This window comes from Bombina bombina, chromosome 2, assembly GCF_027579735.1.
Source record: "Bombina bombina isolate aBomBom1 chromosome 2, aBomBom1.pri, whole genome shotgun sequence".
Classification (NCBI taxonomy): domain Eukaryota; kingdom Metazoa; phylum Chordata; class Amphibia; order Anura; family Bombinatoridae; genus Bombina; species Bombina bombina.
The window spans coordinates 1,238,062,640-1,238,090,382 of record NC_069500.1 but is presented as its reverse complement, the minus strand read 5'-3'; the positions used below and the strand labels follow the sequence as shown (position 1 = coordinate 1,238,090,382).

The 27,743-nt window shown below is 38.9% G+C and overlaps 1 protein-coding gene across 2 annotated transcripts in view; it reads right to left on the bottom strand.

The window, feature by feature from the left end:
* The window catches only part of ATP8A1 (ATPase phospholipid transporting 8A1), a 608,814-nt gene that overhangs the window by 324,380 nt on the left and 256,691 nt on the right, over positions 1-27,743 (bottom strand). For both annotated transcript variants that reach the window (XM_053704008.1, XM_053704009.1), the window contains one exon: positions 2,805-2,910. In XM_053704008.1, the coding sequence (XP_053559983.1) occupies positions 2,805-2,910 (106 nt within the window). The remainder of the gene's footprint in view (positions 1-2,804; positions 2,911-27,743) is intronic.

The window sequence follows — 27,743 nt, the reverse complement described above, 5'->3', positions numbered from 1 at the left end:
CTAATGTTCCCTTTTAATTTTTTAATTAGTGAAAATCCTTTCCTTTATCGTCTAAATATAAAACAAAGTTATTATAGCTGCACATCTAAGCTAAAAAAGCCCATTTTATTTTCTTATATTCCATCCGACCCTAGAGACCTTATGGTGCTGAGGTTCAGAGAAATTTCATCATGATGTTTATGCAGTTATTTTGTTTTTGGAAAACGGCTGTAAAAACTTTTTTTTTTTAAATTGATATTAATTTATTAAATGTATTTGCATTTTTAGGAACCATTTTAGTTAATACAGTGTGTTTGGATTTTGATCACAGGGTTAGGCAACGTGTAATTTCATATGGTATGATTAAAAAACTTTCGCCTAGATTTAGAGTTTTGTCGGTAAAGACCTGCGGTGCTAACGAGCCTTTTTTTTCCAGCGCACCCTTAAGACAACGCTGGTATTACGAGTTGTCTGAACGGCTGCGTTAGCCTCAGAAAAGTGAGCGTTGAGCATAAATTAGCTCCACTTCAACCCTCAATACCAGCGTTGCTTACGGTAGCGGTAAGCTGGCAAAACGTGCTTGTGCACGATATCCCCATAGGAAACAATGGGGCTGAGCTGGCTGAAAAAAAACCTAACACCTGCAAAAAAGCAGCGTTCAGCTCCTAACGCAGCCCCATTGTTTCCTATGGGGAAACACTTTCTAAGTCTACACCTAACACCCTAACATGAACCCAGAGTCTAAACACCCCTAACCTTACACTTATTAACCCCTAATCTGCCGCCCCCGCTATCGCTGACACCTGCATTATACTATTAACCCCTAATCTGCCGCTCCGGACACCGCCGCAACCTACATTATAGCTATGAACCCCTAATCTGCTGTCTAACATCGCCGACACCTATATTATATTTATTAACCCCTAATCTGCCCCCCCCCCAACGTCGCCTCCACCTACCTACACTTATTAACCCCTAATCTGCCGACCGGACATCGCCACCACTATAATAAATGTATTAACCCCTAAACCGCCGCACTCCCACCTCGCAAACACTATAATAAATTTTATTAACCCCTAATCTGCCCTCCCTAACATCGCCGCCACTTACCTACAATTATTAACCCCTAAACTCCCGCCCCAACGTCGCCGCTACTTTAATAAAGTTATTAACCCCTAAACCTAAGTCTAACCCTAACCCCCCCTAAGTTAAATAAAACGAAATAAATTTACTATCATTAAATAAATTATTCCTATTTAAAACTAAATACTTACCTATCAAATAAACCCTAATATAGCTACAATATAACTAATAGTTACATTGTAACTATTTTATGATTTATATTTATTTTACAGGCAACTTTGTATTTATTTTAACTAGGTACAATAGCTATTAAATAGTTAATAACTATTTAATAGCTACCTAGTTAAAATAATTACAAAATTACCTGTAAAATAAATACTAACCTAAGTTACAAATACACCTAACACTACACTATCAATAAATTAATTAAATTACCTACAATTAGCTAAAATTAAATACAATTAAATAAACTAAACTATAGTACAAAAAAAACAAACACTAAATTACAGAAAAGTTTAAACTAATTACACCTAATCTAAGCCCCCTAATAAAATAAAAAAGCCCCCCAAAATAATAAAATGCCCTATCCTAAATTACAAACTAATCAGCTCTTTTACCAGCCTTTAAAAGGGCTTTTTGCGGGGCATTGCCCCAAAGTAATCAGCTCTTTTACCTGTAAATAAAAATACAATACCCCCCCCCAACATTACAACCCACCACCCACATACCCCTACTCTAAAACCCACCCAAACCCCCCTTAAAAAACCTAACACTAACCCCCTGAAGATCTCCCTACCTTGAGTCATCTTCACTCAGCCGAGCCGAATTCTTCATCCAAGCGGGGCAGAAGAGGTCCTCCATCCGGTTGAAGTCTTCATCCAAGCGGGGCAGAAGAGGTATTCCATCCGATTGAAGTCTTCATCCAAGCGGGGCAGAAGAAGTCTTCCATCCGATTGAAGTCTTCATCCAAGCGGAATCTTCTATCTTCATCCGTAGCGGAGCGGCAGCATCCTGAAGACCTCCGACGCGGAACATCCATCCTGGCCGACGACTTCCCGACGAATGACGGTTCCTTTAAATTACATCATCCAAGATGGCGTCCCTCAAATTCCGATTGGCTGATAGGATTCTATCAGCCAATCGGAATTAAGGTAGGAAAAATCTGATTGGCTGATTCAATCAGCCAATCAAATTGAAGTTCAATCCGATTGGCTGATCCAATCAGCCAATCGGATTGACCTCGCATTCTATTGGCTGATCGGAACAGCGTGCTCCACAAGCTGGATGCCAAAGGGGGCACACAACTATTGGAGGAAGCCGGATTCGCCATCCATATGCTAAAAACAGTAGGAGGTGTGGGTGGGGGATTGGCGGTATGTTTACTATAAAGCAACAGTAAATAGTTTGAAAAAGAAGCGTCAATTTAAAGTTCAATTAATTAAAGTGCCCCTGTTTTTAAGATTATTTTTAGATACTGGGCAGTAATTCATTAAACTTTACAATCACTTTACCAGTCCCTTTATGTGTCTGCTCTTTCTGCAGATATGCCGCATTTTCTGCTACGACATCTCAGATCACAGCATGTTCTGCCTTGGGGGTGGTGAGCATGTATAGTATTTTTTTTTTAAATTACATTTATTTCCCTATATAAAGATGGCCTGGATACTGCTAAAAACATCATTATTCAGGGAGATATAAACAGCTATGAAAACCTAAAGGAAAACCTTGAATGAAAATCTTACCAGGTGAGGACGCTTGATAAATGATCTGATCTCCATCGCGCTCAGGCACAGCAGTGTGACATACTGCCATCATTGTTAGGAATTCACATATCACTGGTGCAGTTGGCTAACATATACAAATAAATAACATTAGTAAATTGCATTTCCTAAAAGGATCACATGTAAGGTCAATTAAACTGCTGGTTTCTAAATGTAAATCATAAATACAGAATCCTAAATGATGGTGTTTTGTGAAGGTTAACTGATGCTAAATATAGAACCATAATATTTGACTACAATTACTTGAACATTAGTGTTTACAACGAATACTATAGCGGATAACACAAAATAGAAAATCAATTCTTTGCTTCCATAATGGTGTAATCTGGAACAAAAATACGATCAACTAATTTGAAAGCAAAGCTACCAAGATTTGAAAAAAAAAATACTCCCCAATTAAGGGGTGCATAATGGTCAAAACTGAAATGTGAACATGTGCCCTTAAAACTGGTATTGAAGCATTTTAGCTATATACTTGTAATAGCAAAAATGATTCTTGTAAAATATATCACTGTTTCAGCAGGATAAGCAAATATGTTGATTGTGCCTCATGCGCCAATATTTAAACACTGAGGGCTGGATGATCTAAACCTCTCCGCTCTGGCAAATGAGCTAATATGTCTGCTCACTACCACAAGGTCCCAAAAAGACTTTTAAAAAGACAAAAAAAATGTTCTTGAGTTGTTTATTTCTCTACACAGAGTTCTAGATGTGAACGAGAGACAGCTACATAGCAAAATTATACTCAAAAAAGCCCCCAAAGATTTGGGGTGATTTTTCTCTCTATGCTGGCAGGTTTTTGATCATCAGGCCATGAGCTTGATAAGAGATCCGGTGGTAACTTGTATGATGCACAATAAGTAATCGCTGACATGATACATGCTCTCTGAGATGGCACAATGTTTGCATGAGGGTGCACTGGACATGCACCCCATAAGTGACAGATTTTACTGAAAGCATTTTTGCTAATACAGCTATATTGATTAAAACTGAAAACATTCAAGATATTTTAATTTTGACTGTCCTACTTAAAAACAAAAATGTTTGCAGCAATTACCAGGGTGGTCCTTTAAAACTTCTGAGTAGATGATATACAGTTCCGGGAATCAGCGCCTAAACGTGGAACTGGCTTTTCCTGTGGCTGAAGAATGATTCCTAAATATATTTTAACTCAAACATTATTTTTTTATCTGAGCAGAACAGTTACTACCGCTCTCTGATTTATAGCGGTAACTAGCTACAGCTTTTAAAGGGATATGAAACCCAAAAATGTTCTTTTGTGAGTCAGACAGAGCGTGCCATTTAAAAAAAATACAATTTACTTCTATTGTCAAATTTGCTTTGTTCCCATGATATTGTGTGTTGAACAGAAACCTAGAGGTAGGCACCTGGGGCACTACGTGACAGGAAATAGTGCTGCCTCCTAGTGCTCTTGCAAATGGACACCATTCTTGCAAAACTGCTGCCATATAGTGGTCCCTGCTTTTCAGCAAACAATACCAAGAGAACAAAGACATATGATAATAAAAGTAAAATCGCATGCTCTATCTGAATCATAAAAGAAAAAAAAATGGGTTTCATGTTCATTTAACTCACTGACTGCCAGAGCAATACGCAGTGTATTAGTGATCAATCCAAGACTGCTTGTATGGCTGTGATACTGCACACACTCAGTACTAAATGCATTAAAGCTATACTGGATATCACATGTAGTTAAAGCAAACAACTAACATAAGAATTTGCTGTTTTGTGCCACTTGCCTTTCTCTTAGTGTTTAACTTGATCAACCAATAAAAACTGCACACTTCTGAATCCGCCTTGTCACATGGTTACCTAGCTCTCCGCTATGATATCCAATCAAGCATAGCAAAGGCATGGTTTAAACTTTTTTTGAATTAAAATAGTTTACAGTTGTTCTTTAACTTTTCTATTATAAGATAGTGTCAGTTATTCTTCAGGGAATCTTAAACTGCCCCTTAAAGGGACAGTCTACACTGAATACTTGGTCTTTATTACTTATTGTTACATATCAGACAAGCATCTTGCAACAGGTGCCACATCTATAAGCTGGTAAGAAGCACATGAAACTTTTAAATAATAATCGTTTGTTAGCACCCGAAAATGGCCACTAAGCTCCACCCATAGCTTTCTTCTTGTCCAGCTAGCTGTTTTCTTGTATTACAGTTTAGCAGTGCACGTTTAAGATTTTTCAGTTAGATTTCAAATTGCACAGTGCAGTTTTTTTTTTTTTAACCTCAGCCAGAAATGTAGGGGACATTTATTGTAGGCGGACCAACATCAATTCCTACAACTAGCAATAGTTATTATAGCTTTCTAGTGGCATTCTGTTTGCTTTATAATTTTGAAGTTTTTCTACTGCTGGAGATTATTGTAATATAAATAATCTTAATACTCTCTTGGTAAGAAAATGTATTTCCTTCAATTGTTGATTTATGTTATTGTTAATAAAGTCTTATGAATTTTAGTTCCTCATTACTTATGAATAATTATAAAACAGTTGTCCTGATCTCCCGGTCTCTGCAGCGAGACAAAGTTCTACACCTCCCCCTTAGGTAGGGCCAGATTACAAGTGGAGCGCTTAATATTGCTTGATTAGTGCTCCACTTTGTAATACCAGCACACGATAATGTGCACTTACAAGTAAATCACAATGCGAGTGTGAGCCCTTCCATAGGCTCGTATGGGAGCCTCATTCTGATGCACCTCAGCGATGGGAAGCATTTTTAAATATATACAGGGAGTGCAGAATTATTAGGCAAGTTGTATTTTTGAGGATTAATTTTATTATTGAACAACAACCATGTTCTCAATGAACCCAAAAAACTCATTAATATCAAAGCTGAATAGTTTTGGAAGCAGTTTTTAGTTTGTTTTTAGTTATAGCTACTTTAGGGGGATATCTGTGTGTGCAGGTGACTATTACTGTGCATAATTATTAGGCAACTTAACAAAAAACAAATATATACCCATTTTAATTATTTATTTTTACCAGTGAAACCAATATAACATCTCAACATTCACAAATATACATTTCTGACATTCAAAAACAAAACAAAAACAAATCAGTGACCAATATAGCCACCTTTCTTTGCAAGGACACTCAAAAGCCTGCCATCCATGGATTCTGTCAGTGTTTTGATCTGTTCACCATCAACATTGCGTGCAGCAGCAACCACAGCCTCCCAGACACTGTTCAGAGAGGTGTACTGTTTTCCCTCCTTGTAAATCTCACATTTGATGATGGACCACAGGTTCTCAATGGGGTTCAGATCAGGTGAACAAGGAGGCCATGTCATTAGATTTTCTTCTTTTATACCCTTTCTTGCCAGCCATGCTGTGGAGTACTTGGACGCGTGTGATGGAGCATTGTCCTGCATGAAAATCATGTTTTTCTTGAAGGATGCAGACTTCTTCCTGTACCCCTGCTTGAAGAAGGTGTCTTCCAGAAACTGGCAGTAGGACTGGGAGTTGAGCTTGACTCCATCCTCAACCCGAAAAGGCCCCACAAGCTCATCTTTGATGATACCAGCCCAAACCAGTACTCCACCTCCACCTTGCTGGCGTCTGAGTCGGACTGGAGCTCTCTGGCCCTTTACCAATCCAGCCACGGGCCCATCCATCTGGCCCATCAAGACTCACTCTCATTTCATCAGTCCATAAAACCTTAGAAAAATCAGTCATGAGATATTTCTTGGCCCAGTCTTGACGTTTCAGCTTGTGTGTCTTGTTCAGTGGTGGTCGTCTTTCAGCCTTTCTTACCTTCGCCATGTCTCTGAGTATTGCACACCTTGTGCTTTTGGGCACTCCAGTGATGTTGCAGCTCTGAAATATGGCCAAACTGGTGGCAAGTGGCATCTTGGCAGCTGCACGCTTGACTTTTCTCAGTTCATCGGGAGTTATTTTGCGCCTTGGTTTTTCCACACGCTTCTTGCAACCCTGTTGACTATTTTGAATGAAACGCTTGATTGTTCGATGATCACGCTTCAGAAGCTTTGCAATTTTAAGAGTGCTGCATCCCTCTGCAAGATATCTCACTATTTTTGACTTTTCTGAGCCTGTCAAGTCCTTCTTTTGACCCATTTTGCCAAAGGAAAGGAAGTTGCCTAATAATTATGCACACCTGATATAGGGTGTTGATGTCATTAGACCACACTCTTTCTCATTACAGAGATGCACATCACCTAATATGCTTAATTGGTAGTAGGCTTTCGAGCCTATACAGCTTGGAGTAAGACAACATGCATAAAGGATGATGTGGTCAAAATACTCATTTGCCTAATAATTCTGCACTCCCTGTATGTATATGATTATATACATATATATTTATGTGTTAATATGTCAATATACACATAAATATACATATATATTTACATTGCGGTCTATAGGAACACCCAGTTCCCATAGACCACAATGTAAAGGCACTTTATAGTTCCATTTTTACACCCCACCAACTTTAGACCCCAAAAACTGCCTAGTGCAGTTGTTTTTTATTTTAAATTTATTTTTGAGGGCATTTGGGACACTTTTAAAAAAATTAACCAGAGATCTAATTTCTAGTTAATTTTGTGAGCGCTTATTGCTACCGCAAACTTGCGGTAGCAATAACCACTTGTAATCTGGCCCATAGTGTATAGTTGTGCCAGCTGTAGCAATTTGATTTTGCTCTGTGCGCATAGCTATCGATTACATGTGTAGTGCTGCGAGATGGTGGCTACTATCCATTGATAATTTTTTTATTTTTTTGAGGTAACACCTCATGGTCACTCCTTTGAGTTTTTTGAGATTAAAAGAATATAAAAAAAAAAAATCGGATCCCCTCTCCCTCATTCCTCCTCCCTGCCGCTCTCAACAATTTTTTCTGCAGCGCAGCGATCCCACCCTCTCCTGCCCCCTCCCTCTAGCTCTATCCCTCTATCCATATCCCTCTATCCCTATATCTCAACATTTTTTTTTTCTGTAGTGTAGCTGCCTCCCCCCATTACCCTATCCCCTTCCCCCTCCCAGATCGATTGCACACCCTCTAATCCCCCCTCCACTATAGGAGCCCACTCTCCCTCCTTCCCACTCACTGCCGCTCTAAACATTTTTCTTTCTGTAGCGTAGCGGTCCCACCCCCCCCAGCGATGGGCCGCCGACTTGTCTCCCTCCTAACCCTCCCTTACCACCAAAGATCGGCACCACGACTGCCCTTCGGTACCTCTGCAAGACTATTTCTGCACTGCCCCACTTGCTACTTTTAGCAAGAACGCGGCAGAGAGATGCCCAGAACAAACATACCTGGCCTTTTATAAAATATAGGATATACACACATATATATATATATATATATATATATATATATATATATATATATATATATATATATATACACATACACACACACACACATATATATATAGTAAATAGAATAGACAATTACAACAAGAAGCATGGTCCTGACAAAAATGGATGTGGATCTGCAAGGTCCGCCTCTCTTTTTAGGCAGAAATGCCTCCAAAGGTTATGTGAGCAGAGTAATGCAGTGTAGGAAGGCATGAGTAGGTGTGTCTGTGTTAGTGAGAAGGGAGGGAGAGAAAGGATTGAGGGAAGAGGAGAAAAGGAGCGGAAGAAGGGAGATAAGGGATGGAAAGAATGGAGAAAGAGGAAGAGTAGAGAAAGAGAAGGGGAGAGAGAAGAGAAGGAAGAAAAATAGTTAGAGAAAGGTGAAGGCATTTGGGATGTGTAAATTGTGGTATAAATATTTAACTATTTATATAGCAATATATAAAACTCTAGGTAAACACTAAAAAACTGTGGGAGACGTTTTTATTATAATAAATTACTGCATAATGCGTTAACATTATGTACACAGTCTCTCCCTACATGTGGTCCCCTTAAGGTAACCAGGGATGCTACAAACCTGGCTAAATTAAGGAGACCACCTGTAGGGAGAGACCTTGTACATAATGTTAACACAGTATGCAGTTAAACACTATGGCGTATATGGTTCTGCTGCTGAGTCTGTGGCCTACCTTATATGCAGAAAGTTTGCACTCCTCTGAAGAACTCGCCCAGGCACTACCGCTACCAAGCAGAAACCACTGACTGCTTCATGTGTCTTCCATGTGCTGCCTGCGCTGTACATCTTCATAATTGACCTGCTGTGTCAGATCGAAATACACACACATACTCACACTGGCTGTGACACACACACACACATACATACTCACACTGGCTGTGACACACACACATACATACACACATACATACATACTCACACTGGCTGTGACACACACACATACATACACACATACATACATACTCACACTGGCTGTGATACACACACATACTCACACTGGCTGTGACACACACACATACTCACACTGGCTGTGACACACACACATACATACACACATACTCACACTGGCTGTGACACACACACATACATACACACATACTCACACTGGCTGTGACACACACATACATACATACATACATACATACACACACACTCACACTGGCTGTGACACACAGTGACATTTTGCTACTAAACTTGTGCCCCCACATTAAGTTTTACCCAACAGCAATATTTTTTAAGCAGTGTGCAGAACAGTTTTGGCCTGTGCACTTTTATTCCTGTGTAGACAAAGATATTTTTTTTTGTAAAGTGCACATTTAGTCTAGAATGCTGTTGTCTATTAAAATATTAACATATACTATTATTATTATTTTATAATTATTGTAAAATTAAAGTGTATAACAGAAAAAACACACACAGCATATTTCAATTAGGCTAAATTAGAGGTTTAAACAAAGCTTTTAAAAAATGAATACAAATCAGGCAATTCCCTCCCTTTTTTTAAATTACATTTTGTGTATCCTGTAAGGTCACTCACTGCTTATCACCTTATTTGTAGTTTTATAGGTCCCATAGGTTTCCTTAACTCATTTTATTATACATACTTCATGTCATACACACACGCAGTGTCCCACTCACATAGTTTTCCACACACACAGTGTCCCACTCATAAAGTGTTCCACACACACACACAGTGTCTCACTCACATAGTGTTCCACACACAGTGTCTCTCACACAGTGTCTCACACACACACAGTGTGTCACACGCACAGTGTCTCTCTTACACACACAGTGTCACACACACACAGTGTCGTGTCACACACACACAGTGTCACTCACACACACAGTGTCACACACAGTGTCACTCACACACACAGTGTCACTCACACACACAGTGTCACACACACACAGTGTCACACACACACAGACACACACACACAGTGTCACACACACACACACAGTGTCACACACACACACAGTGTCTCACACACACACACACACACACACAGTGTAACACACACAGTCTCACACACACACACAGTGTAACACACACAGTCTCACACACACAGTCACACACAGTGTCTCACACACACACAGACATTTTTGTTCTGCTTAAGAGTCCCTTCTTTTGGCTCCAATAAAATAAAGACAGAAGTTGCAGTTTATGTGCATTTATTAGCTGTATAATTATTCATAGGTTAAAAGAGAAAGCAGTATACCCCTTAAGAAAACAAAAATGACAGACTCTGAAGTACTCCTGAAAGCCCTAACACCCAATGTAAAATAAATCACTTCACACACATACCGGCAAAAGCACTGGTGAGCCGAGTACTGCCTCTCTTCTACTTCTGATTAGAAAGAGGTCATAAAGGAAGGGAGGGTGGGGTTAAAGATTAACAACAGGGAACAGGACTGGACTGAAAGATCCATGCTTGTTTGTTTAATGCTAAACGCAGAGAGAGAATGCTGTGTGCTATTGTGGGAAAAAAAACTGTCCCCCCTGCACCTTGAAGAGAAAGTTAGAGCTGCATTTTAATACATTAACAAATTAGCCAGCAGACTGAAAGTAGATGAGGCACTATGACAGGCTCAAAGTCTCTGACAGGAAGGTGTGCACACTCCGGCATAGATTACAAGCAGCAGTGTTGTCCCACTAATAAAATATGCCCCCACTGCTCTCAAAAAACATACCTCCACATCGCTGCTCTAACACAGCACTTCTATAATACAGTGGTGCTGTGTGTGTACAGACAGATCCTCTCATGCTGCTATTCTCAGAGTGCGATGCCTGCTACAAGTATTTGATTTCACCCTGCCCCGCAAAATACAACATAACACTATGCAGAGCAGTGCACAATTATATCCGGAACGAAAATGAGGAGAAAGAGCATTGGGGAATAATTAGCCTGTAACACTTTCTTGAATAACTGCGCATGTGCAAAATCAGCGTGTGCGAGCAGGAAAAGTTATTTACGAGTCGACAGTGATTGGAAAAAGATAATGTACCAAAACATATATGCAGTAGTGGGCGGAGCTTAGCGACCATTTTAGGAGTCTAAAAAACGATAAGTATTTAAATATTTTATATACTTCTTACAAGTTTATAGCTGTGTGACCAGTTGAAGGATGCTTCTCTGGTATGCACTAATACATTATTAAAATGTTGTACTGGGTATAGACTGTCCCTTTAAGCTCCTGTGATTTAACATTACATAACATGCTAGTTGAAAATATGCCCATTGGTATCTGCTTTCAGGAAATGTGCTTTAAAGGGACATAAAAACCTAACATTTCTCTTTCATGATTCAGATAGAGCATGCAACTTTGAACAAATTTCTAATTTCCTTCTATTATCAAATTTTCTTCATTCTCTTGGTATCTTCTGTTTAAAAGCAAGGAAATAAGTTTAGGAGCATGCACATGTCTGGAACACTATATAGCAGCAGCTATGCAAGAATGTTATCCATTTGCACTAGATGGCACCACTATTTCCTGCCTTGTAGTGCTCTCTAGACCAGAGGTCGTCAACCTTTCGGACCTCAGAGACAACTAACATGATAATTTTTTTAAAAAAAGGTGCAAACCTCTATAATGTTTGTATGTGTATATATATATATATATATATATATATATATATATATATATATATATATATATACACATATATATATATATATATATACACATATATATATATATATATACACACTACATATACACATACTGTACATAACTAGTATAACCATAGCTAAGTTTACATTATGTATATATTTACACATTTTTAAGATTTATTCTTTGGAATTAACTAACTGAATGACAGAACTGAGAGAATGCTTCCAAATGACAGACGAAGGGTGAGTGCCAACTTTTGAGCTGGAAACAGAGAGGCAGAAAGTGGGAAAAAAAGAATTATGTTTAAAAGGACCACAAGACTTCCAAGTGACCTCCCCAGTTAGGAATTATTCAAAACTACTTATGATCATGGACAGACATTGGAGTCATAAATTAAGTGTATATCAGAAAGCTCTCAATATGGATGTGATCTAGCCCAGACTGATGTTACTGGCAATTACTATAATACTGGTAGGATATGGCTGATATGCTGGATGGCAATTACTGGAATTCAGGTGGCTTTGTGCGTGTGAAAATTATTAAAATGAAAAATATGTAATATTTAATAAAAAATAAATAAAAAAAAAAGAAGATGGAAGGGAGGAAGACAAACAGTGATGTAAGTCCATCTGAAGGAATTAGGAAAACTACTACAAAAAGAGACAGGTAAAGGGAAGAAGGGAGTTTTTTTTTTTAATTTTTTTTTTTTAACTTTAATTCCACTATTTCAAGCCAAGACTGACTGTACCAACCTCTGCTGGCTTTAGAATGAAAGCATCTTCCTCTGAGGAGCGCGCCGGGCGGGAGGAGTTAAAAATACGGACCACTGGTTGGCGACCGCATGCTCTAGATACCTACCTAGGTATCGCTTCAACAAAGAATATCATGGGAACGGAGCAAATTTCATAATAGAAGTAAATTGGAAACCATTTTAAAATTGTAGGCTCTGTCTGAATCTCAAAAAGATAATTTATGCTTACCTGCTAAATGTATTTCTTTTTTGACACGATGAGTCCACGGATCATCTTAATTACTAATGGGATATTCACCTCCTGGTAAGCAGGAGGAGGCAAAGAGCACCACAGCAGAGCTGTTAAATAGCTCCTCCCTTCCCTCCCACTCCAGTCATTCGACCGAAGTTAGGAAGAGAAAGGAAAAGCCAAGGTGCAGAGGTGTCTGAAGTTTACAATAACCCACAACCTATCTAAAAGAACAGGGCGGGCCGTGGACTCATTGTGTCAAAAAATAAATACATTTATCAGGTAAGAATAAATTTTCTTTTCTTTTTTAAGACACAATGAGTCCACGGATCATCTTAATTACTAATGGTATTCAATACCCAAGCTAGAGTACACAGATGATACGGGAGGGACAAGACAGGAAACCTAAACGGAAGGCACCACTGCTTGAAGAACCTTTCCCCCAAAAGTGCCTCAGCCGAGGCAAAAGAGTCAAATTTGTAGAACTTTGAAAAAGTGTGAAGAGAGGACCAAGTAGCAGCCTTGCAGATATGCTCCACAGAAGCTTCATTTTTGAACGCCCATGAGGAAGCAACAGCCCTCGTGGAACGAGCCGCAACTCTCTCGGGAGGCTGCTGTCCAGCAGTTCCCAATGCAAAACGTATGATGCTCTTCAGTCAAAAAGAAAGAGAAGTAGCCAAAGCTTTCTGTTCCTTACATTTACAAGAGGAAAAAAACAAACAAAAAAGAAGACCGACTAAAGTCCATAGTCGCCTGCAAGTAAAAACTCTAAAGCACGGACCACGTCCAAATTATGCAGAAGTCATTCCTTCTGAAAAGAAGAATTAGAACACAAGGAAGGAACAACAATCTCCTGACTAATGTTCCTATCTTAAACTAATTTAGGAAGAAATCCTAATTTAGCCCGAAAAACAACCTTATCTGAATAGAAAATAAGATAAGGAGATTCATACTGTAATGCCAAGAGATCTGACACTCTCCGAGCAGAAGAAATCGTAACATGAAATAACATTTTCCAAGATAATGACTTAACTAAGAAATGCATAGGCTCAAACGGAGCCCCTCCTTGAGCACTAACTGAAGCCTCCATGGAAGAGAAACTGGATTGAATACAGGCTTGATCCTGACTAAGGCCTGACAGAACGATTGAACATCTGGAACATCCACCAGACGTTTGTGCAACAAAATAGATAAGGTCTAAATTTGCCCCTTTAAAGAACTCGTCGATAACCTTTCTCCAAACCCTCTTGAAGAAAAAACAAAATTCTAGGAATCCTAACTCTACTCCATCAGTAGCCCTTGGATTCACACCAATAGAGATATTTACGCCAAATCTTATAGTAAATCCTTCTATTAACAGGCTTACAAGCCTGAATCATGGACTTTATAACAAAGTCAGAAAAAAAACCCGCTTGGATAAAATTAAGCGTTCAATCACCAAGCAGACAGCTGCACTCCAAGGTGATAGAGTTGTCATCTCCACCAGATCTGCATACCAAATCCTGCAAGGACAATCCGGAGCAAAGAGGATCACCGATGTCCTCTCCTGCTTGAAACGAGCAATGACCCGAGGAAGAAAAGCAAATTGAGGAAAAACATAATTTATGTAAGAACTTACCTGATAAATTCATTTCTTTCATATTAGCAAGAGTCCATGAGCTAGTGACGTATGGGATATACATTCCTACCAGGAGGGGCAAAGTTTCCCAAACCTTAAAATGCCTATAAATACACCCCTCACCACACCCACAATTCAGTTTAACGAATAGCCAAGAAGTGGGGTGATAAGAAAGGAGCGAAAGCATCAAAAAATAAGGAATTGGAAAAAACATAATTTATGTAAGAACTTACCTGATAAATTCATTTCTTTCATATTAGCAAGAGTCCATGAGCTAGTGACGTATGGGATATACATTCCTACCAGGAGGGGCAAAGTTTCCCAAACCTTAAAATGCCTATAAATACACCCCTCACCACACCCACAATTCAGTTTAACGAATAGCCAAGAAGTGGGGTGATAAGAAAAAAGTGCGAAAGCATATAAAATAAGGAATTGGAATAATTGTGCTTTATACAAAAAAATCAAAACCACCACAAAAAAGGGCGGGCCTCATGGACTCTTGCTAATATGAAAGAAATTAATTTATCAGGTAAGTTCTTACATAAATTATGTTTTCTTTCATGTAATTAGCAAGAGTCCATGAGCTAGTGACGTATGGGATAATGATTACCCAAGATGTGGATCTTTCCACGCAAGAGTCACTAGAGAGGGAGGGATAAAATAAAGACAGCCAATTCCTGCTGAAAATAATCCACACCCAAAATAAAGTTTAATGAAAAACATAAGCAGAAGATTCAAACTGAAACCGCTGCCTGAAGTACGTTTCTACCAAAAAAACTGCTTCAGAAGAAGAAAACACATCAAAATGGTAGAATTTAGTAAAAGTATGCAAAGAGGACCAAGTTGCTGCTTTGCAAATCTGATCAACCGAAGCTTCATTCCTAAACGCCCAGGAAGTAGAAACTGACCTAGTAGAATGAGCTGTAATCCTTTGAGGCGGAGTGTTACCCGACTCAACATAGGCATGATGAAATAAAGATTTCAACCAAGATGCCAAAGAAATGGCAGAAGCTTTCTGGCCTTTTCTAGAACCGGAAAAGATGACAAATAGACTAGAAGTCTTTCGGAAAGACTTAGTAGCTTCAACATAATATTACAAAGCTCTAACAGCATCCAAAGAAAGCAATGATTTCTCCTTAGAATTCATAGGATTAGGACATAATGAAGGAACCACAATTTCTCTACTAAGGTTGTTAGAATTCACAACCTTAGGTAAAAAATTCAAAAGAAGTTTGCAGCACCGCCTTATCCTGATGCAAAATCAGAAAAGGAGACTCACAAAAAAGAGTAGATAATTCAGAGACTCTTCTGGCAGAAGAGATGGCCAAAGAAACAAAACTTTCCAAGAAAGTAATATAACGACCAAAGAATGCATGGGTTCAAAAGGAGGAGCTTGAAGAGCCCCCAGAACCAAATTCAAACTCCAAGGAGGAGAAATTGATTTAATGACAGGTTTTATACGAACCAAAGGTTGTACAAAACAATGAATATCAGGAAGATTAGCAATCCTTCTGTGAAAAAGAACAGAAAGAGCAGAGATTTGTCTTTCAAGGAACTTGCGGACAAACCTTTATCTGAACCATCCTGAAGAAACTGTAAAATTCTCGGTATTCAAAAAGAATGCCAAGAAAAAAGATGAGAAAGACACTAAGAAATATAAGTCTTCCAGACTCTATAATATATCTCTCTAGATACAGATTTACGAGCCTGTCACATAGTATCAATCACAGAGTCAGAGAAACCTCTTTGACCAAGAATCAAGCGTTCAAACTCAATACCTTAAAATTAAGGTAATGAGATCCTGATGGAAAAAAGAACCTTGAGACAGAAAGACTGGTCTTAACGGAAGAGTCCACAGCTGGCAAGAGGCCATCCGGACAAGATCCGCATACCAAAACCTGTGAGACCATGCTGGAGCTACCAGCAGGACAAACGAGCATTCCTTTAGAATATAGGAAAATACCCTTGGAAGAAGAACTAGAGGCGGAAAGATATAGGCAGGATGACACTTGTAAGGAAGAGATAATGCATCCACTGCCTCCGCCCGAGGATCCCGGGATCCGGACAGATACCAGGGAAGTTTCTTGTTTAGATGAGAAGCCATCAGATCTATTTCTGGGAGTTCCCACATTTGAACAATCTGAGGAAATACCTCTGGGTGAAGAGACCATTCGCCCAGGTGCAACGTTTGGCGACTGAGATAATCCGCTTTCCAATTGTCCATACCTGGGATATGAACCGCAGAGATTAGACAGGAGCTGGATTCCGCCCAAACCAAAATTCGAGATACTTCTTTCATAGCCAGAGGACTGTGAGTCCCTCCTTGATGATTGATGTATGCCACAGTTGTGACATTGTCTATCTGAAAACAAATGAACAACTCTCTCTTCAGAAGAGACCAAGACTGAAGAGCTCTGAAAATTGCACGGAGTTCCAAAATATTGATCGGAAATCTCACCTCCTGAGATTCCCAAACCCCTTGTGCTGTCAGATACCCCCACACAGCTCCCCAACCTGTAAGACTTGCATCTGTTGAGATCATAGTCCAGGTCGGAAGAACAAAGAAGCCCCCTGAACTAAACGATGGTGATCTGTCCACCATGTCAGAGAGTGTCGTATAATCGGTTTAAAGATATTAATTGAGATATCTTTAAGTAATCCCTGCACCATTGGTTCAGCATACAGAGCTGAAGAGGTCGCATGTGAAAACGAGCAAAGGAGATCGCATCTGATGCGGCAGTCCTAAGACCTAAAATTTCCATGCATAAGGCTACCAAAGGGAATGATTGTGACTGAATGTTTTGACAAGCTGATATCAATGTTAAACTTCTCTTGTCTGACAAGGACAGAGTCATAGACACTGAATCTATCTAGAAACCTAAAAAGGTTACCCTTGTCTGAGGAATCAATGAACTGATTGGTAAATTGATCCTCCAACCATGAACTTGAAGAAACAACACAAGTCGATTCGTATGAGATTCTTTGAAAATGAGAAGACTGAGCAAGTATAAAGATATCGTCCAAATAAGGAAATACCAAAACCCTGTTCTCTGATTACAGAAAGAAGGCCACCGAGAACCTTTGAAAAAAATTCTTGTAACTGAGGCTAGGCCAAACGGTAGAGCCACAAAACTGGTAATGCTTGTCTAAAAAGAGAATCTCAGACACTAAAAATGATCTGGATGAATCGGAATATGCAGATACACATCCTGTAAATCTATTGTAGACATATAATGCCCTTGCTAAACAAAAGGCAGGATAGTCCTACAGTAACCATCTTGAATGTTGGTATCCTTATATAACGATTCAATATTGATAGATCCGGAACTGGTCTGAAGGAATTGACCTTCTTTGGTACAATGAAGAGATAAAATAAAACCCCAGCCCCTGTTCCAGAACTGGAACTGACATAATTACTCCAGCCAACTCTAGATCTGAAACACATTTCAGAAATGCTGAGCCTTTGCTGTGTTAACTGGGACACGGGAAAGAAAAAAATCTCTTAGCAGGAGGCCTTAACTTGAAGCCAATTCTGTACCTTTCTGAAACAATGTTCTGAAACCAGAGATTGAGAACGGAATTGATCCAAATTTCTTTGAAGAAAACGTAATCTGCCCCATACCAGCTGAGCTGGAATAAGGGCCGCACCTACATGGGTACTTAGGAGCTGGCTATAGGTTTCTATAAGGCTTGGATATATTCCAAACTGGAAATAGTTTCCAAACTGATACCGCTCCTAACAGTTGAGATAATAATTTATTACCCTGGAAAGAAAGGGAAAGCAAAGTTGACTTAGAAGACATATCAGCATTCCAAGTTTAATCCATAAAGCTTTTCTAGCTAAAATAGCTAGAGACATATACCTGACATCAACTCTAATGACATCAAAAGATGGTATCACCAATAAAATTATTAGCATGTTATAGAATAATAATAATGCTATAAAATTATGATCTGTGACTTGTTGCGCTAAAGCTTCTTAACCAAAAAGTTGAAGCTGCAGCAACATCCACTAAAAATATAGCAGGTCTAAGAAGATTACCTGAACATAAGTAAGCTTTTCTTAGAAAGGATTCAATTTTCCTATCTAAAGGATCCTTAAATGAAGTACTATCTGCCGTAGGAATAGTAGTACATTTAGCAGGAGTAGAGACAACCCCATAACTCTAATCTGTCAGATGGCACAGGATATAATTGCTTAAACGTTTAGAAGGAGTAAAAGAATTACCCAAATTATTCCATTCCCTGGAAATTACTTCAGAAATAGCATCAGGGAGATTAAACACTTCTGGAATAACTACAGGAGATTTAAAAACCTTATTTAAACGTTTAGATTTAGTATCAAGAGGACCAGAATCCTCTATTTCTAATGCAATTAATACTTCTTAAAATAAAGAACGAATAAATTCCATCTTGAACAAATACAAAGATTTATCAGCATCAACCTCTGAGACAGAAACCTCTGAACCAGAAGAACCATTATCAGTATCAGAATGATGATGTTCATTTAAAAATTCATCTGAAAAAAGAGAAGTTTTAAAAGACTTTTATGTAAACTAGAAGGAGAAATAACAGACATAGCCTTCTTAATGGATTTAAAAAATAAAATCTCTTATGTTATCAGGAACACTCTGAAAATTAGATGTTGACGGAACAGCAACAGGTAATGTAACAGTACTAAAGGAAATTTTATCTGCATTAATAAGTTTGTCATGACATGCAATACAAACAACAGCTGGAGAAACAGATACCAAAAATTTATAGCAGATACACTTAGCTTGGTAGCTCCAGCACCGGGCAGTAATTTTCCTGAAGTATCTTCTGACTCAGTTGCAACGTGGAACATCTTGCAATATGTAAAAGAAAAAACAACATATAAAGCAAAATTGATCAAATTCCTTAAATGACAGTTTCAGGAATGGGAAAAAATGCCAGTGAACAAGCTTCTAGCAACCAGAAGCAATAAATAATGAGACTTAAATAATGTGGAGACAAAAGCGACGCCTATATTTTTTTAGCGCCAAATAAGACGCCCACATTATTTGGCGCCTAAATGATTTTGGCGCCAAAAATGACGCCACATCCGGAACGCCGAAATTTTTGGCGCAAAAGAACGTCAAAAAAATGACGCAACTTCCGGCGACACGTATGACGCCGGAAACAGAAAAGATTTTTTGCGCCAAAAAAGTCCGCGCCAAGAATGACGCAATAAAATGAAGCATTTTCAGCCCCCGCGAGCCTAACAGCCCACAGGGAAAAAGTCAAATTTTTTAAGGTAAGAAAAAATGATTGGTTCAAATGCATTATCCCAAATATGAAACTGTCTGTCTGAAAAAAAGGAATGTTGAACATCCTGAGTCAAGGCAAATAAATGTTTGAATACATATATTTAGAACTTTTTTATAAAGTGCCCAACCATAGCTTAGAGTGTCACAGAAAATAAGACTTACTTACCCCAGGACACTCATCTACATGTTTGTAGAAAGCCAAACCAGTACTGAAACGAAAATCAGCAGAGGTAATGGTATATATATATAAGAGTATATCGTTGATCTGAAAAGGGAGGTAAGAGATGAATCTCCACGACCGATAACAGAGAACCTATGAAATAGACCCCGTAGAAGGAGATCATTGAATTCAAATAGGCAATACTCTCCTCACATCCCTCTGACATTCACTGCACGCTGAGAGGAAAACCGGGCCCCAACATGCTGCGGAGCGCATATCAACGTAGAATCTAGCACAAACTTACTTCACCACCTCCATAGGAGGCAAAGTTTGTAAAACTGAATTGTGGGTGTGGTGAGGGGTGTATTTATAGGCATTTTAAGGTTTGGGAAACTTTGCCCCTCCTGGTAGGAATGTATATCCCATACGTCACTAGCTCATGGACTCTTGCTAATTACATGAAAGAAATTGTGCTTTATACAAAAAAATCATAACCACCATAAAAAAGGGTGGGCCTCATGGACTCTTGCTAATATGAAAGAAATGAATTTATCAGGTAAGTTCTTACATAAATTATGTTTTCTTTCATGTAATTAGCAAGAGTCCATGAGCTAGTGACGTATGGGATAGCAGATACCCAAGATGTGGAACTTCCACGCAAGAGTCACTAGAGAGGGAGGGAAAAAATAAAGACAGCCAATTCCGCTGAAAAAATAATCCACAACCCAAATCAAAAAGTTTTCATCTTATACTGAAAAAAACTAAAATTATAAGCAGACGAATCAAACAGATGGTAGAATTTAGTAAAAGTATGCAAAGAAGACCAAGTTGCTGCTTTGCAAATCTGATCAACAGAAGCTTAATTCCTAAAAGCCCAGGAAGTAGAAACTGACCTAGTAGAATGAGCCGTAAATCTTTGAGGCGGGGACTTACCCGACTCCACATAAGCAAGATGAATCAAAGACTTTAACGAAGACGTCAAAGAAATGGCAGAAGCCTTCTGACCTTTCTTGGAACCAGAAAAGATAACAAATAGACTGGAAGTCTTTCTAAAATCTTTAGTAGCTTCAACATAATATTTTAAAGCTCTTACTACATCCAAAGAATGTGAAGATCTTTCCTTAGAATTCTTAGGATTAGGACACAATGAAGGAACAACAATTTCTCTACTAATGTTGTTAGAATTCACAACCTTAGGTAAAAATTGAAATGAAGTCCGCAACACCGCCTTATCCTGATGAAAAATCAGAAAAGGAGATTCACAAGAAAGAGCAGATAACTCAGAAATTCTTCTAGCAGAAGAGATGGCCAAAAGGAACAATACTTTCCAAGAAAGTAATTTAATGTCCAGAGAATGCATAGGCTCAAACGGAGGAGCCTGTAAAGCTTTCAAAACCAAATTAAGACTCCAAGGAGGAGAGATTGACATAATGACAGGTTTGATACGTACCAAAGCCTGTACAAAACAATGAATATCAGGAAGATTAGCAATCTTTCTGTGAAAAAGAACAGAAAGAGCAGAGATTTGTCCTTTCAAAGAACTTGCAGACAAACCCTTATCCAAACCATCCTGAAGAAATTGTAAAATTCTAGGAATTCTAAAAGAATGCCAAGAGAACTTATGAGAAGAACACCAAGAAATGTAAGTCTTCCAAAACTCGATAATAAATCTTTCTAGAGACAGATTTACGAGCCTGTAACATAGTATTAATCACCGAGTCAGAGAAACCTCTAAGACTAAGAATCAAGCGTTCAATCTCCATACCTTCAAATTTAATGATTTGAGATCCTGATGGAAAAATGGACCTTGAGATAGAAGGTCTGGTCTTAACGGAAGTGTCCAAGGTTGGCAACTGGCCATCCGAATGAGATCCGCATACCAAAACCTGTGAGGCCATGCTGGAGCCACCAGCAGTACAAACGAACGCTCCATTAGAATTTTGGAAATCACTTTTGGAAGAAGAACTAGAGGCGGAAAGATATAGGCAAGATGATAATTCCAAGGAAGTGACAACGCATCCACTGCTTCCGCCTGAGGATCCCTGGATCTGGATAGATACCTGGGAAGTTTCCTGGGAAGTTTCTTGTTTAGATGAGAGGCCATCAGATCTATTTCTGGAAGTCCCCAGATTTGAACAATCTGAAAAAATACCTCTGGGTGAAGAGACCATTCGCCCGGATGTAACGTCTGGCGACTGAGATAATCCGCTTCCCAATTGTCTACACCTGGGATATGAACCACAGAACTTAGACAAGAGTTGGATTCCGCCCATACAAGTGTCCGAGATACTTCTTTCATAGCTTGAGGACTGTGAGTCCCACCTTGATGATTGACATACGCCACGGTTGTGACATTGTCTGTCTGAAAACAAATAAACGATTCTCTCTTCAGAAGAGGCCAGAACTGGAGAGCTCTGAAAATCGCACGGAGTTCCAAAATGTTGATTGGTAATCTCGCCTCCTGAGATTCCCAAACCCCCTGCGCTGTCAGAGATCCCCATACAGCACCCCAACCTGAAAGACTCGCATCTGTTGAGATCACAGTCCAGGTTGGATGAACAAAAGAGGCCCCTTGAATTAAACGATGGTGATCCAACCACCAAGTTAGAGAAGATCGACCATTGTGATTTAAGGATATTAATTGTTATATCCTTGTATAATCCCTGCACCACTGGTTCAGCATACAAAGCTGAAGTGGTCTCATGTGAAAAAGAGCAAAAGGGATCGCGTCTGATGCAGCAGTCATGAGACCTAGAATTTCCATGCATAATGCTACCGAAGGGAACAATTGAGACTGAAGGTTTCGACAGGCTGAAACCAATTTCAGACGTCTCTTTTCTGTTAGAGACAAAGTCATGGACACTGAATCTATTTGGAAACCCAAAAAGGTTACCCTTGTCTGAGGAATCAAGGAACTCTTTGGTAAATTGATCCACGAACCATGTCTTTGAAGAAACAACACAAGTTGATTCGTGTGAGATTCTGCATAATGTAAAGACTGAGCAAGTACCAAGATATCGTCCAAATAAGGAAATACTGCAATACCCTGTTCTCTGATTACAGAGAGAAGGGCACCGAGAACCTTCGAAAAGATCCTTGGAGCTGTTGCTAGGCCAAACGGAAGAGCAATAAACTGGTAATGCTTGTCTAGAAAAGAGAATCTCAGGAACTGATAGTGATCTGGATGAATCGGAATATGAAGATATGCATCCTGTAAATCTATTGTAGACATATAATGCCCTTGCTGAACAAAAGGCAGAAAAGTCCTTATAGTCACCATTTTGAATGTTGGTATCCTTACATAACGATTCAATATTTTTAGATCCAGAACTGGTCTGAAAGAATTCTCTTACTTTGGTACAATGAATAGATTTGAGTAAAACCCCAGACCCCGTTCCAGAACTGGAACTGGCATAATTACCCCAGCCAACTCTAGGTCTGAAACACATTTCAGAAACGCCTGAGCCTTCACTGGATTTACTGGAATGCGTGAGAGAAAAAATCTTCTCACAGGGGGCCTTACCTTGAAATCTATTCTGTACCCTTGTGAAACAATGTTCTGAATCCAAAGATTGTGAATTGAATTGATCCAAACATCTTTGAAAAATCGTAACCTGTCCCCTACCAGCCGTGCTGGAATGAGGGCCGCACCTTCATGCGGATTTAGGAGCTGGCTTTGACTTTCTAAAAGGCTTGGATTTATTCCAGACTGGAGAAGGTTTCCAAACGGAAACCGTTCCTTTAGGGGAAGGGTCAGGCTTTTGTTCCTTATTCTGACGAAAGGAACGAAAACGATTAGCAGCCCTATATTTATATTTAGATTTTTTGTCCTGAGGCAAAAAAGTTCCTTTCCCCCCAGTAACAGTTGAAATTATAGAATCCAACTGTGAACCAAATAATTTATTACCTTGGAAAGAAAGAGAAAGCAAAGTTGACTTTGAAGTCATATCTGCATTCCAAGATTTAAGCCATAAAGCTCTTCTAGCTAAAATAGCTAAAGACATATACCTGACATCAATTCTAATGATATCAAAAATGGCATCACAAATAAAGTTATTAGCATGTTGAAGAAGTTTAACAATGCTATAAGCATTATGGTCTGACACTTGTTGCGCTAAAGCCTCCAACCAGAAAGTGGAAGCTGCAGCAACATCAGCCAAAGAAATAGCAGGTCTAAGAAGATTGCCTGAACATAAATAAGCTGTCCATAGAAAGGATTCAAGCTTCCTATCTAAAGGATCCTTAAAGGAAATACTATCCGCCGTAGGAATAGTAGTACGTTTAGCAAGAGTAGAGATAGCCCCATCAACTTTAGGGATTTTGTCCCAAAATTCTAATCTATCAGATGGCACAGGGTACAATTTCTTAAACCTTGGAGAAGGAGTAAATGAAGTACCCAGACTATTCCATTCCCTAGAAATTACTTCTGAAATAGCATCAGGAACTGGAAAAACTTCAGGAATAACTACATGAGGTTTAAAAAACGAATTTAAACGCTTAGTAGATTTAGTATCAAGAGGACTAGACTCCTCCATATCTAATGCAATCAACACTTCTTTAAGTAAAGAACGAATAAACTCCATCTTAAATAAATATGAAGATTTATCAGTGTCAATATCTGAAGTAGAATCTTCTGAACCAGATAGATCCTCATCAGAAATAGATAAGTCAGAATGATGGCGGTCACTTAAAAATTCATCTGAAATATGAGAAGTTTTAAAAGACCTTTTACGTTTACTGGAAGGAGGAATAAAAGACAGAGCCTTCCTAATAGAATTAGAAACAAATTATTTAACATTAACAGGAACAGCCTGAACATTAGATGTTGAAGGAAAAACAACAGGTAAAGGATTATTACTAATGGAGACACTATCATGACAACTAACACAAACTACAGCCGGAGGAACAGTTACCAAAAGTTTACAACAGATGCACTTAACTTTGGTAGAACCAGCATCAGGCAGCATCTTTCCAGAAGTAGATTCTGATCCAGGGTCAGGTTGTGACATCTTGCAATATGTAATAGAAAAAACAAAATATAAAGCAAAATTATCAAATTCCTTAAATGACAGTTTCAGGAATGGGACAAGATACAAAATAAACAAGCCTCTAGCAACCAGAAGCAATAAAAAGTGAGACTTAAATAATGTGAAAAAAAGTGGAGACCAGAATGATGCCCACATTTTTTGGCGCCAAGTACGACGCCCACATTATTGGCGCCAAGTACAACGCCCATATTTTTGGCGCCAAGTATGACGCAACATCCTCTGACGTCAAAAACGACGCCCACATTTTTTGGCGCAAAAAAACGTCTGTGACAAACATACGTCAAAAAATTACGCAACCACGAACAAACTTCCGGCGTCAACTATGGCGCCGGAAATGACAAAATTTTGCGCCAAAAAAGTTCGCGCCAAGAATGACGCAATAAATTGAAGCATTTTCTGCCCCCGCGAGCCTAACAGCCCGCAGGGAAAAAAGTAAATTGAAAATTTTTAAGGTAAGAAAAAATTATTTATTCATATGCATTATCCCAAATAATGAAACCGACAGTCTATATGAAGGAATACTGATTATCCTGAATCATGGCAAATATAAGTTTAAACAAATATATTTAGAACTTTACATATAAAAGTGCCCAACCATAGCTTAGAATGTCATAAATAAAATAAGACTTACTTACCCTAAGACACTCATCTACATATAGTAGATAGCCAAACCAGTACTGAAACGAGAATCAGTAGAGGTAATGGTGTATAAGAGTATATCGTCGATCTGAAAAGGGAGATAGGAGAAGAAATCTCTACGACCGATAACAGAGAACCTATGAAATAGATCCCCTAGAGGAAGACCATTGTATTCAAATAGGCAATACTCTCTTCACATCCCTCTGACATTCACTGCACTCAGAGGAAAACCGGGCTCCAGCCTGCTGCAAAGCGCATATCAACGTAGAATCTAGCACAAACTTACTTCACCACCTCCATGGGAGGCAAAGTTTGTAAAACTGAATTGTGGGTGTGGTGAGGGGTGTATTTATAGGCATTTTGAGGTTTGGGAAACTTTTCCCCTCCTGGTAGGAATGTATATCCCATACGTCACTAGCTCATGGACTCTTGCTAATTACATGAAAGCAATCTCCTTAGCCCCAGTGCCTGCAAATAAGTTGCTGTCACAGAATCTCCCTTCTTTTAAATGTAGAAGTTCTTTCTCAGTGTAATTAAAGTGCTCCACTTTTCTGCGATACATATTATTGACCCAGATAAAAAAGTCAGCACTTACCTTGAACTCTGCCCGACAGCAGGGCAGCTCAGCAGGTTTAAGAGGTCCTCTCCCTCCCATAGCCCGGTGGATAAAGATAAAAGCCTGAATAATCAGAGTTAGGGCAGCATCAATGTATGGGAGACGCAGTGAGAATTATGTCTCACAAGTTGCTCTAAAGCCACCAAAAGCTCTACTGTAGAGACTGATATGGACTACGGCTACACCCTAGAACAAAGCAGCACAATCTTGCACTACTTTAAAAATAATAAACTCTTGATTGAAGAATCTATACTAAACACCTCACTTTACCTCTTCCTATCACTAATGTAGGCAAAGAGAATGACTGGAGTGGGAGGGAAGGGAGGAGCTATTTAAAATCTCTGCTGTAGTGTTCTTTGCCGCCTCCTGCTGACCAGGAGGTGAATTTCCCATTAGTAATTAAGATGATCCGTGGACTCATCCTTTTTTTAAAAAAGAAAGTAAATTATGGGGTTTCATATCCCTTTAAACAGAAGAGTATAATTAAAGTGATGGTAAACTCACATAAGTTAAAGGGCCACTAAACCCAAAATCTTTCTTTCATGATTCAGATAGAACATACAAATTTAAACATTACAATATACTTCTATTATTTATTTTGCTTCATTTTTTAGAAATCCTTATTTGAAGAAAAAGTAATGCACATGGGTGAGCCAACCACACGAGGCTTCTATGTGCAGCAACCAATCAGCAGCTACTGAGCATATCTAGATATGCTTTCCAGCAAAGAATATCAAGAGAATAAAACAAATTAGATAATAGAAGTAAATTAGAAAAATGTTTAAAAATGCATTCTCTTTCTAAATCATGAAAGAAAAAAATGTGGGTTTCATGTCCCTTTAATTTACATAGTATGAAAGCACATTAAATGTATGCATATTGATGCTAGCATTTCTGTTACACCCACACTATATCTATTGTTATACTCAATTTATGCACCTCTGTTCTCTGCTTCTTTACTACCTCTGTATATGAAATGCTTATGCTTCTGTTTGACAGACAGCTGTTGCATCCAATAGGAGCTGCACCATACGCCCTATGTTGCCTACTGCCAGCACGCTCCCGTGCTAGTAACTTGAAGCCGCATCTGCTTGAAGTAGAACTGCACAAGTGCAGTTCACTACGCTCTTTGCGCTGCTTAAACAGTCAATCTGCTTCACCGTAGAGATTCACTTTTTGCTGCAGGGACAACATCAGCACATGTGTTTACTTTTTTTTTTAGCGAGTAAGCAGCGCAAAGAGCGTAGCGAACTGCACTTGCACAGTTCTACCTCAAACAGATGCGGCTTGAAGTTACCAGCATGGGAGCGTGCTGGCAGTAGGTAACATAGGGCGTATGGTGCAGCTCCTATTGGATGAAACAGCTGCCTGTCAAACTGAAGCATAAGAATTTCAGATACAGAGGCAGTATAGAAGCAGGGAACAGAGCCACATAAAAATGGGTATAACAATAGATATAGTGTGTGTAACAGAAATACTAGCATCAATATGCATATATTTAAAAAGTACTTTCATACTATGTAAATTAACTTAAGTGAGTTTACCATCTATAAAGATAAGGTTATAAAGGGACAATG